General features: G+C 52.8%; 1 protein-coding gene across 2 annotated transcripts in view; it reads right to left on the bottom strand.

Moving 5' to 3' along the window:
• The window catches only part of LOC128700551 (cingulin), a 72,335-nt gene that overhangs the window by 5,716 nt on the left and 53,294 nt on the right, over window positions 1-13,325 (bottom strand). For both annotated transcript variants that reach the window (XM_070086930.1, XM_070086931.1), the window contains exon 4: window positions 9,361-9,459. In XM_070086930.1, coding sequence (XP_069943031.1) covers window positions 9,361-9,459 — 99 coding nt within the window. The remainder of the gene's footprint in view (window positions 1-9,360; window positions 9,460-13,325) is intronic.

Below are 13,325 nucleotides of genomic sequence, written 5' to 3'. Positions count from 1 at the left end.
ACCCCTACTGTCAAGTAGATGCGAGATACGGCGAAGTGCTGTAAGCTTCCTGGCTGCCTTGTTTGCAAGATTTACAACATGGTTCTTCATGGTTAGTTTGGAGTCAAATTTCACCCCAAGAATATCAACTTCTTCTCCAGGTGCCAACACCCTCCCATTCATCCTTACTACTGCACCAACATTACCATCATGGTGCCTAGAGACGATCATCATTTACGTTTTCTCAGGTGCAAATGTTACTTGCCATCTATTTCCCCAAGCTGATATAGCTCTCAGCTGGTGATTGATGTAGCTTAGAGCAGCTGGCATTTCTTCTCTTGGATAAGTGAATGTCAGTGTGCAGTCGTCTGCATATGCATGTGATTCTAGGATGAGATGAAGAAGGTCGTTGAAGTAGACATCCCATAACAATGGTCCCAGCACGCTTCCTTGTGGAACACTTGCCCCAACAGGATGTCTTGCTGATTCCGTTCCATTGAGAACTACACTTAGAGATCTACCATGAAGGTAATCACTGAGGAGACATAGCGTAGAGCCTGCAATTCCCAGTGCTTGAAGTTTTGCTAAGAGGCCCTGGTGCCACACCCGGTCGAAAGCGCCATCAATGTCCAGTGCTACCACACAGCTGACTTTGGATTCATCCAGTGACTGGTGCCACTTAGTGGAGAGGTTTAACAACAGATCAGCAGCAGAGTAACCTTTCCTGAAGCCATATTGACGATCACAAAGTAGTGAGTGATAGTCAAAAAACTCTGTCATTTGTCTTGAGATTATTGTCTCAAGGATCTTACCTCCTTCCCTCCTTATCACCCCTCCCTCTGAATATTCCCTCCCACCTACCCTAACTCTTCGTCTACTCTCCCTCTTTCTCTCCCCTCCCACCATCACTGTTCCATACCAACTCACAAACAAACGACTTGTTTCAACTCCAGGTGATCCGAGGTGTTTGCTTCTCCAAACACCTGCCTCCCCTGTTCACCTAGCAGTAAATAGAACCCAGGTATTGAAACCACTGATGCGAGAGGATCATGCTTCACATAACCACTAAACCATTATAACAGGATTTCGGAGGCATTAGAAGAAATTCAAATTGCAGATGGGGCAGACGTGGATTTCGCAAAGGCATTTAACAAACGCGATCATAGATTAATCGCATGAACGATGAGGACAAAAAGTATCACGAGGAAAGTAAGCAAATGGAATATCAACTTTCTGACAAATAGAACAGGAGTAGTAGTAGTAGTAGTAGCAGCAATAGTAGTAGTAGTAGCAGTAGTAGTAGTAATAGTAGTAGTAGTAGTAGTAGCAGTAGTAGTAGTAGTAGTAGCAATAGTAGTAGTAGAAGCAGTAGCAGTAGTAGTAGTAGCAGCATCAGTAGTAGTAGTAGTAGCAATAGTAGTAGTAGTAGTAGTAGTAGTAGTAGCAGTAGCAGTAGTAGTAGTAATAGTAGTAGTAGAAGCAGCAGTAGTAGTAGTAGTAGCAATAGTATTAGCAGTAGTAGTAGTAGTAATAGTATTAGCAGTAGTAGTAGCAATAGTATTAGTAGTAGTAGTAGCATTAAATAACAAAAAAAAGGCACAATACCGTGACTGGAGCGATACACAAATAACCCGCACATAAAAGAGAGAAACTTACGACGACGTTTCGGTCCGAAACGTCGTCGTAAGCTTCTCTCTTTTATGTGCGGGTTATTTGTGTATAGTAGTAGCATTAGTAGTAGTAGTCGTAGTATTAGCAATAGTAGTAGTAGCAATAGTAGTAGTAGCAATAGTAGTAGTAGTAGTAGTAGTAGTAGTAGTAGCAGTAGTAGTAGTAGTAATAGTTGTAGTAGTAGTAAAGAGAATCTAACATTAACGAAGTAAAAAACCGAGCGCCACAAGGCGCGGTCTTAGTTCCTCTACTGTTTCTCATACTCAAAGCGGACATACATAAACTCGCCACAGTTTCACATTATTATCTGCGGATGATAAGCATAAAAGTCTCCTCGGTAGAAGACACTGAGAAATTGCAAGATATAAACAAAGTCTTCCAATGGTGACACGTTCCAAGATGATAGAGAGGGAAAGAAGGAAGAAGTCAGTAAAGGAACACTAGACCTAAAACACGAGATCACCAATCAGAGCGAAAGAAACTTTTGAAGGACCTGGGTATAATGAAGTCAGCTGATTTGTCTTTTAAAGAACACAATAATGAAAATATTACAAAGGCCAGGAAAATGTTGGGGTGGATAATGGAAACTTTCAAAACAAGGGAAGTAATGTCAAGAGTGACGCTAAGCAAATCGCTTGTGCTCTCTCGCTAGAAATATTCTTCAGAGTTGACGGCTCCATTAAGGGCAGGAGAGATATCAGAACTGAAACACATACAGAGATTGTTCAAGGCTTAACAGCGTTAATAAAATATTTAAATTACATGGAATGCTTCATGATTCTAAATACGAACTCACTGGAGTGAGAGAGAGAGAGAAATACAGGATAATGTATATGTAGCAGGTACATAAGGGCCTGGTTCCATATCTACACACTGCCTTAACAACATAGGCCTACTGGCCCACGCGAGGCAGGTCCAAGTCACCCACCGGCCCAAGGCTAGCCAGGGCAGGTCACACCCTGTTAAGGAAGGAGCTCAGCATCAGACCCATCAACACAAGCTAGTCAGGTCCATCTCACACCCACCCACACCCATTCGTGAATTTATCTAACCTATTTTTAAAAGTATACAACATTGAAGCTTCTATGACGGTACTCGGGAGTTTGTTCCACTCATCCACAACTCTGCTGCCAAACCAGTGCTTTCCTGTATATTTCCTGAATCTGAATTTTACCAACTTAAAACCATTGCTGCGAGTCATGTCTTGGCTTGATATTTTTTAGCACGTTATTTATTCCTATTTTCCAGTTGTGGAAGAAAACGTAAAATAAACCCAGTGAAAAGCAGGAGCGCTGTGGGCACAATATAAAGACATTGTATCAACATCCATGGCCCCAGACTATTCATTAATTTGTTCGAAAGTATTAGAAACACTGTCAGAACAAGTGTAGAAGTCTTCATGAGGAATTTACTCCGACAAGGCCCGGATCAGCCAGGATGTGATATTCATGTTGGTCAGTGAGACGCTAGCCGCAACAGCCTGGCTGGCCAGGCAAGCACAGACAAGCCTGCTAAAGTAGAAAAACTCTGGAAATCCATGCAAGATGGTATACCAAATGGTTGTATTTAGAAGAGCATCTCTGAGAAGATATAAGTCACAACCTAAGATGTGATTACGATGATAATTCTAAATATATTTCCAACACCCACTGTAAGACCCCTACCACCCACCTGCTCTCCAACCACCCCACCACCCACCTGCTCTCCAACCACCCCACCACCCACCTGCTCTCCAACCACCCCACCACCCACCTGCTCTCCAACCACCCCACCACCCACCTGCTCTCCAACCACCCCACCACCCCCCCTGCTCTCCAACCACCCCACCACCCACCTGCTCTCCAACCACCCCACCACCCACCTGCTCTCCAACCACCCCACCACCCACATGCTCTCCAACCACCCCACCACCCACCTGCTCTCCAACCACCCCACCACCCCCTGCTCTCCAACCACCCCACCACCCACCTGCTCTCCAACCACCCCACCACCCACCTGCTCTCCAACCACCCCACCACCCACATGCTCTCCAACCACCCCACCACCCACCTGCTCTCCAACCACCCCACCACCCCCCTGCTCTCCAACCACCCCACCACCCACCTGCTCTTCAACCACCCCACCACCCACCTGCTCTCCAACCACCCCACCACCCACATGCTCTCCAACCACCCCACCACCCACCTGCTCTCCAACCACCCCACCACCCACCTGCTCTCCAACCACCCCACCACCCACATGCTCTCCAACCACCCCACCACCCACCTGCTCTCCAACCACCCCACCACCCACATGCTCTCCAACCACCCCACCACCCACCTGCTCTCCAACCACCCCACCACCCACCTGCTCTTCATCCACCCCACCACCCACCTGCTCTCCAACCACCCCACCACCCACTTGCTCTCCAACCACCCCACCACCCACCTGCTCTCCAACCACCCCACCACCCACCTGCTCTTCAACCACCCCCACCACCCACCTGCTCTCCAACCACCCCACCACCCACTTGCTCTCCAACCACCCCACCACCCACGTGCTCTCCAACCACCCCACCACCCACCTGCTCTCCAACCACCCCACCACCCACCTGCTCTCCAACCACCCCACCACCCACCTGCTCTCCAACCACCCCACCACCCACCTGCTCTCCAACCACCCCACCACCCACCTGCTCTCCAACCACCCCACCACCCACCTGCTCTCCAACCACCCCACCACCCACCTGCTCTCCAACCACCCCACCACCCACCTGCTCTCCAACCACCCCACCACCCACCTGCTCTCCAACCACCCCACCACCCACCTGCTCTCCAAGCACCCCACCACCCACCTGCTCTCCAACCACCCCACCACCCACCTGCTCTCCAACCACCCCACCACCCACTTGCTCTCCAACCACCCCACCACCCACCTGCTCTCCAACCACCTCACCACCCACATGCTCTCCAACCACCCCACCACCCACATGCTCTCCAACCACCCCACCACCCACATGCTCTCCAACAACCCCACCACCCACCTGCTCTCCAACCACACCCACCACCCACCTGCTCTCCAACCACCCCACCCCCCACCTGCTCTCCAACCACCCCACCACCCACCTGCTCTCCAACCACACCCACCACCCTCCTGCTCTCCAACCACCCCACCACCCACCTACTCTCCAACCACCCCCACCACCCACCTGCTCTCCAACCACCCCACCACCCACCTGCTCTCCAACCACCCCACCACCCACCTGCTCTCCAACCACCCCACCACCCACCTGCTCTCCAACCACCCCACCACCCACATGCTCTCCAACCACCCCACCACCCACCTGCTCTCCAACCACCCCACCACCCACCTGCTCTCCAACCACACCCACCACCCACCTGCTCTCCAACCACACCCACCACCCACCTGCTCTCCAACCACACCCACCTGCTCTCCAACCACACCCACCACCCACCTGCTCTCCAACCACACCCACCACCCACCTGCTCTCCAACCACCCCACCACCCACCTGCTCTCCAACCACCCCACCACCCACCTGCTCTCCAACCACACCCACCACCCACCTGCTCTCCAACCACACCCACCACCCACCTGCTCTTCAACCACCTCACCAGCCCCCTGCTCTCCAACCACACCCACCACCCACCTGCTCTCCAACCACCCCACCACCCACCTGCTCTCCAACCACCCCACCACCCACCTGCTCTCCAACCACACCCACCACCCACCTGCTCTCCAACCACCCCACCACCCACCTGCTCTCCAACCACCCCACCACCCACCTGCTCTCCAACCACCCCACCACCCACATGCTCTCCAACCACCCCACCACCCACATGCTCTCCAACCACCCCACCACCCACCTGCTCTCCAACCACCCCACCACCCACATGCTCTCCAACCACCCCACCACCCACATGCTCTCCAACCACCCCACCACCAACATGCTCTCCAACCACCCCACCACCCACCTGCTCTCCAACCACCCCACCACCCACATGCTCTCCAACCACCCCACCACCCACATGCTCTCCAACCACCCCACCACCCACATGCTCTCCAACCACCCCACCACCCACCTGCTCTCCAACCACCCCACCACCCACCTGCTCTCCAACCACCCCACCACCCACCTGCTCTCCAACCACACCCACCACCCACCTGCTCTCCAACCACACCCACCACACACCTGCTCTCCAACCACCCCACCACCCCCCTGCTCTCCAAACCACACCCACCACCCACCTGCTCTCCAACCACCCCACCACCCACCTGCTCTCCAACCACCCCACCACCCACCTGCTCTCCAACCACACCCACCACCCACCTGCTCTCCTACCACCCCACCACCCACATGCTCTCCAAGCACCACCACCTCCCACCTGCTCTCCAACCACCCTACCACCCACATGCTCTCCAACCACCCCACCACCCACATGCTCTCCAACCACCCCACCACCCACCTGCTCTCCAACCACCCCACCACCCATATGCTCTCCAACCACCCGACCACCCACATGCTCTCCAACCACCCCACCACCAACATGCTCTCCAACCACCCCACCACCCACCTGCTCTCCAACCACCCCACCACCCACATGCTCTCCAACCACCCCACCACCCACATGCTCTCCAACTACCCCCACCACCCACATGCTCTCCAACCACCCCAGTACCCACATGCTCTCCAAGCACCACCACCTCCCACCTGCTCTCCAACCACCCTACCACCCACATGCTCTCCAACCACCCCACCACCCTCATGCTCTGCAATCACCCCACCACCCCCCTGCTCTCCAGCCACACCCACCACCCACCTGCTCTCCAACCACCCCACCACCCACCTGCTCTCCAACCACCCCACCAACCTGCTCTCCAATCCCCACCACCCACCTGCTCTCCAACCACCCCCACCACCCACATGCTCTCCAACCACCCCACCACCCACCTGCTCTCCAACCACCCCACCACCCACATGCTCTCCAACTACCCCACCACCCACCTGCTCTCCACCCACCCCACCACCCACCTGCTCTCCAACTACCCCACCACCCACCTGCTCTCCACCCACCCCACCACCCACCTGCTCTCCAACCACCCCTCCACCCACCTGCTCTCCAACCACCCCACCACCCACCTGCTCTCCAACCACCCCACCACCCACCAGCTCTCCAACCCCCCCACCACCCACCTGCTCTCCAACCACCCCACCACCCACCTGCTCTCCAACCACCCCACCACCCACCTGCTCTCCAACCACCCCACCACCCACCTGCTCTCCAACCACCCCACCACCCACCTGCTCTCCAACCACCCCACCACCCACCTGCTCCAACCACCCCACCACCCACATGCTCTCCAACCACCCCCCCACCCACCTGCTCTCCAACCACCCCACCACCCACCTGCTCTCCACCACCCACATTCTGCTCCAACACACCCCACCCACACAACCTGCTCTCCAGCCACCCCACCACCCACCTGCTCTCCAACCACCCTACCACCCACCTGCTCTCCAACCACCCCACCACCCACCTGCTCTCCAACCACCCCACCACCCACCTGCTCTCAAACCACCCCACCACCCACCTGCTATCCAACCACCCCACCACCCACCTGCTCTCCAACCACCCCACCACCCACCTGCTCTCCAACCACCCCACCACCCCACCTGCTCTCCAACCACCCCACCACCCACCTGCTCTCCAACCACCCCACCACCCACCTGCTATCCAACCACCCCAACACCCACCTGCTCTCCAACCACCCCACCACCCACCTGCTATCCAAACACCCCACCACCCACCTGCTCTCCAACCACCCCACCACCCACCTGCTCTCCAACCACCCCACCACCCACATGCTCTCCAACCACCCCACCACCCACCTGCTCTCCAACCACACCACCACCCACCTGCTCTCCAACCACTCCCACCACCCACATGCTCTCCAACCACCCCGCCACCCACCTGCTCTCCAACCACCCCACCACCCACATGCTCTCAAACCACACCCACCACCCACATGCTCTCCAACCACCCCACCACCAACCTGCTCTCCAGCCACCCCTCCACCCACATGCTCTCCAAACACCCCACCACCCACCTGCTCTCCAGCCACCCCACCACCCACCTTCTCTCCAACCACACCCACCACCCATCTGCTCTCCAACCACTCCCACCACCCACCTGCTCTCCAACCACCCAACCACCCACCTGCTCTCCAACCACCCACCACCCACCTGCTCTCCAACCACCCCACCACCCACCTGTTCTCCAACCACCCCCACCACCAACATGCTCTCCAACCACTCCCACCACCCACATGCTCTCCAACCACCCCACCACCCACCTGCTCTCCAACCACCCCCACCACCCACATGCTCTCCAACCACCCCACCACCCACCTGCTCTCCAACCACCCCACCACCCACCTGCTCTCCAACCACCCCACCACCCACCTGCTCTCCACCCACCCCCACCACCCACCTGCTCTCCAACCACCTCACCACCCACATTCTCTCCAACCACCCCACCACCAACCTGCTCTCCAGCCACCCCACCACCCACCTGCTCTCCAACCACCCCACCACCCACCTGCTCTCCAACCACTCCCACCACCCACCTGGTCTCCAGCCACCCCACCACCCACATTCTCTCCGACCACACCCACCACCCACATGCTCTCCAGCCACCCCACCACCCACCTGCTATCCAACCACCCCACCACCCATATACTCTCCAACCACCCCACCACCCACCTGCTCTCCAACCACACTCACCACCCACATGCACTCCAACCACCCCACCACCCACCAGCACTCCAACCACCCCACCCCCCACCTACTATCCAACCACCCCACCACCCACCTGCTATCCAACCACCCCACCACCCAGTTGCTCTCCAACCACTCCCACCACCCACATGTTCTCCAACCACCCCACCACCCACCTGCTCTCCAACCACCCCACCACCCGCATGCTCTGCAATCACCCCCATCACCCACATGCTCTCCAACCACCACCACTACCCACCTGCTCTCCAACCACCCTCACCACCAACATACTCTCCAACCACCCTACGACCCACATGCTCTCCAACCACCCCCACCACCCACATGTTCTCCAACCACCCCACCACCCACATGCTCTGCAACCGCCCCCACCACCACCACCCACCTGCTCTCCAACCACCCCCACCACCCACATGCTCTGCTATCACCCCCACCACCCACATGCTCTCCAAACACCACCACCACCCACCTGCTCTCCAACCACCCTCACCACCAACATGCTCTCCATCCACCCTACCACCCACTTGCTCTCCAACCACCCCACCACCCACATGCTCTCCAACCACCCCACCACCCACATGCTATCCAACTACCTCACCACCCACATGCTCTGCAATCACCCCCACCACCCATATGCTCTCCAAGCACCACCACCACCCACCTGCTCTCCAACCACCCTCACCACCAACATGCTCTCCAACCTCTCCCACCACCCACATGCTCTCCAACCACCCTACTACCCACATGCTCTCCAACCACCCTCACCACCCACATGCACTCCAACCACCCCACCACCCACACGCTCTCCAACCACCCCACCACCCACTTGTCCTCCAATACCACAACCCTCCTGGTCACCCTGCACCACCCACCTGGTCACCCTGCACCACCCACCTGGTCACCCTGCACCACCCACCTGGTCAGTCTGCATGGAGATCGGGACTGGGGTGCCTGACACCGTGCCCTCCGGCAGCGCCTTCAGAAGGTCGTCGAAGTCCTCACGTATAGTAGACACCTGAAAAAGAGAAATTATTATTATTATTATTATTATTATTATTATTATTATTATTATTGTTATTATTATTATTATTATTACAACATTTACTAGGAAATGCTAAATCCGTAGGGGACTCAATCCGAAGAAGAGGAGCTCTAACTCCTAGGATCAAGATCATGAAAATATCCCTTTTATATATTGACAGACACAGAGTTAGCATCAAATGTGTGAGCCTGGAGTCTGTGTGAGACAGGAAGACTGGGAGAGACATGATCACGACGTACAGGATGCATAACTTCATATACAATTTCTAAACTAGGTAAGTCCTAGTTTTCACCAATTAGGATCTCTAGTTATTTTTAATCAAGATCGCGAAGAAACATTAGGTTAGCCACAGAGTAACGACTGTTAATTAGCATATAAAACAGTGCGCCTGGCGGTCCAGCGGGACATGTGTTGTGCGGGGGAACGATGGACCAGGCGAGCGAGCATCTGGTGTGAAACTGGATGCTGCGGGCGGGGTGGTCCAGCACGCGATCTAATTCCACTAGGAACCTCAACTGTTATAAGATCGGCGATGCTCCTGTCTCTCCGTCAGCGGGAGGAGGAGGAGGAGGAGGAGGAACTGCAGCAGAATGAACAGTTGCAGCATCAATACCTGATGATTATTGGGTTACCACTTACACTACATGTGACCGGGGAGAAGGAGGGGAGGGGGATTAACTCTGCTACTAACAACCTCACAGATGTCCAGAATTCTGGTCCACACCCACCTTGGCGTCGGTACCATGCTCTTATTGCGCCCACACGCCCTCTAACACCCTCTCACGGTCTCACATCCACCCACGTCAAACCCACACGCCCTTACCCATGCCACTTACCGCATATATCTTTCCCAACACACATGGTCTCACTAGAAGCAGGTGTCTCTGAGAGAGAGAGAGAGAGAGAGAGAGAGAGAGAGCAGTAAGAGCATTAGGATCCTTAACAAAGCTTCCCTGGTCCCTTAACCTGCAAAGAGAGAGAGACAGAGAGAGAGAGAGAGAGAGAGAGAGAGAGAGAGAGAGAGAGAGAGAGAGAGAGAGAGAGAGAGAGAGAGAGAGAGAGAGAGAGAGAGAGAGAGAGACTCCTTCACAGTTTCCTGTGTCTTGTAAGCATTACCCTGGGCAGGTTAGTAGACCCACATCTGTTGCCTACACTGCCCCATCACCTGTGCTGCTCGCACTACTACCACCTGCTGCCCACTCTTTCAGCACCTGCTTCCACTTGTGCCCACCTCTTAAAAAAAAACTCTGAGGTACCCACCTCTGTGAAGAATAAAAAAAAAGTACCCACCTTTGGATAGAGCAATAGTACCCATCCCTGGGTAGAACACATCTCTCGGTCTCTCAGACAGCTCATCACTTAATTTCTACCTCTCCACTGCCCTTCCCTCAAGGACTGGATAATTCCCAACTCATGGATATACGCTACTTTAGCAATGGTCACATTCCACGTCACTTCTGAGTTCATTAGTCACGACGACCAGCGTCTCTATGATCTCTACACTAGTTTCTGAGAGCTGATGATAGACGACTTAAGACAGGCTGGAAAGATTCCGTTTGTTCGCCAGACGCCATATGTTAGGCTGGAAGAGTTCCATTTGTTTTTCGTCCATTTGTTTGTCGCCTTAGGATAGGCTGGAAAAAATCCATTTGTTTGTCAAATGCCTTAAGATGGGCTTGGAAAAAAATCAATTTGTTTGCTAGATGGTTCAAGACTGTCTGGACAATTTCCATTTCTTTACCAGTCGGCTTCAATGTCTCTGGAGACTTACAACCACACTGAGACGTCCAACATGAGACCCCTCGCTTCTCTACCTGAGTCTCCATTGTAAAAGAGGAACACAGGGGTAGTACCTCTCACACACTGTGACACAACACGTGAAGGGGGAAACACAGGGGTCGTACCTCTCACTCAATGTGACAAGGGTCAACCAGGATGCCCACCAGCGCACTTTGTAACACAACACAGCAGCCAACCCCAAGACTTCCCCTGCAGCACCACTATATAAACAATTGTACATACGAGAGATGTATGTCTTTCAGTGTATATACACTGAGAATTTACTTTATTCTCATTCTTAGATTTTAGAGTGTATTTGATTGGTGGTGAGCAGGTGACGTACAGCCTTAATGACCCTCGTGTGGTAGGAGTCATATAGCACCAGGGAAATGGGACTTAATTAGGTTTGATTCGAGGAACTACAACTCTCCGAATCTGTGTATAGCTTAATCAAGTCATGTTTCTACTCACTGGGAAGTTTCAGTATGTCATACTTCGCTCTGTGTAGAGCTTTTCAAGTAAGAGCTTGTAGAGCTTTATCAATGTGTGTTTCAATGCGTGCAGATTTATCAAGCCGTGTTTCGTTCTAAATAGAGCTTTATCAAGACATCGGCTTAATGAAGCTCTACGCAGAGCGAATGGTTAAACACAGCTGTGTTTAACTCTTCCGGTGCGAGAACCAGCCATCCTCGGAACTCAGTTTGGAAAAACACACAAACTCAAAACACAAGAGCATTTTCCACAGAACATTCAATAGAAACAGAAATTCAGATTTGAAAAAGAGTGAAGATAGATCATCCAGTATTCACTGAAAAAAAAAAAAACACAGTAAAATAGCCCCAGTTGTAGCGTGGGAAAGGTGTTTATATCGGCCAGGGAACCAAGGGAGGGAATTCAATGCTCCGTGAAAAGCGATCCAAATCATTTTCTGCTCTGCTTCGTGTCCTTATTCCCAGGCAGCATTTGCGATCCTCTTTACCACGGAAAGGAGGAGCTAGGAAGGAAGTGAGAGGATCTAATTCTACTTCAAAAGAATCCAGATACATTTCTTAAAAAAAAAAAGGCTGGGTCCCTCCCCTCTCCTCCCCACGACGTGGCACACGACAGTCGACTAAAACCCAGGTCCTTATTTACGGTAAGGACAACAGGTGTAAGAAGACTGTGACCTGACACGTCTTAGTCGGCCAGGGAATCTAATCCAGGACCTTTTTGGTTGCGAGTTGAAGGCCTACCTGTGACCTTTAGCAATTAAAAATGATTAAGTAATACCAGGTAATCAAATGTGACGCCAGGTAATACCAGGTAGCACCATGTAACACCAAGTAATACCAAGTAACACCAGATAATGCCAGATAACACCAGGTAACACCAGGTAACACCAGGTAACCCCAGATAATGCTGGGTAATATCAGGTAACACCAGATAATTCTGGATAATACTAGATAATACCAGGTAATACCGGATAATAAAAGGTACTAATACCAGGTAACACCAGGTAACACCAAGTTATAGCAGGTAACACCAGGGGAGATCATTTAGGGAGTCATGCAGGTAAGATTTGGAGAGACCAGTTATTGAGACCAGTTACTGAGACCACTTTAGAGAAACCAGTTACTGAGACCAGTTATTGAGACCAGTTTAGGGAAACCAGATACTGACACCAGTTTAGATAAACCAGTTATTGAGATCAGTTATTGAGACCAGTTATTGAGACCAGTTTAGAGAAAGCAGTTATCGAGACCAGTTTAGAGAAACCAGTTATTGAGACCAGTTTAGAGAAACCAGTTACTGAGATCAGTTAAGAGAGACCAGTTACTGAGACCAGTTTAGAGAGGCCAGTTATTGAGACCAGTTATTGAGACTAGTTACTGAGACCAGTTTAGAGAGACCAGGTTAGAGAAACCAGTTATTGAAACCCTCTCTCTCTCTCTCTCTCTCTCTCTCTCTCTCTCTCTCTCTCTCTCTCTCTCTCTCTCTCCTATTATGCAACTACTTAATAATTCTTAGTATTATCCTAGGATTATCTGCTGGTGTCCCTGAGACAGGGATACCACAGGATA

The sequence above is a fragment of the Cherax quadricarinatus genome, chromosome 20, assembly GCF_038502225.1.
Source record: "Cherax quadricarinatus isolate ZL_2023a chromosome 20, ASM3850222v1, whole genome shotgun sequence".
Taxonomy (NCBI): Eukaryota; Metazoa; Arthropoda; class Malacostraca; order Decapoda; family Parastacidae; genus Cherax; species Cherax quadricarinatus.
Note: the sequence above shows the minus strand (reverse complement) of the source record. Positions and strands in the feature narration are given on the sequence as shown.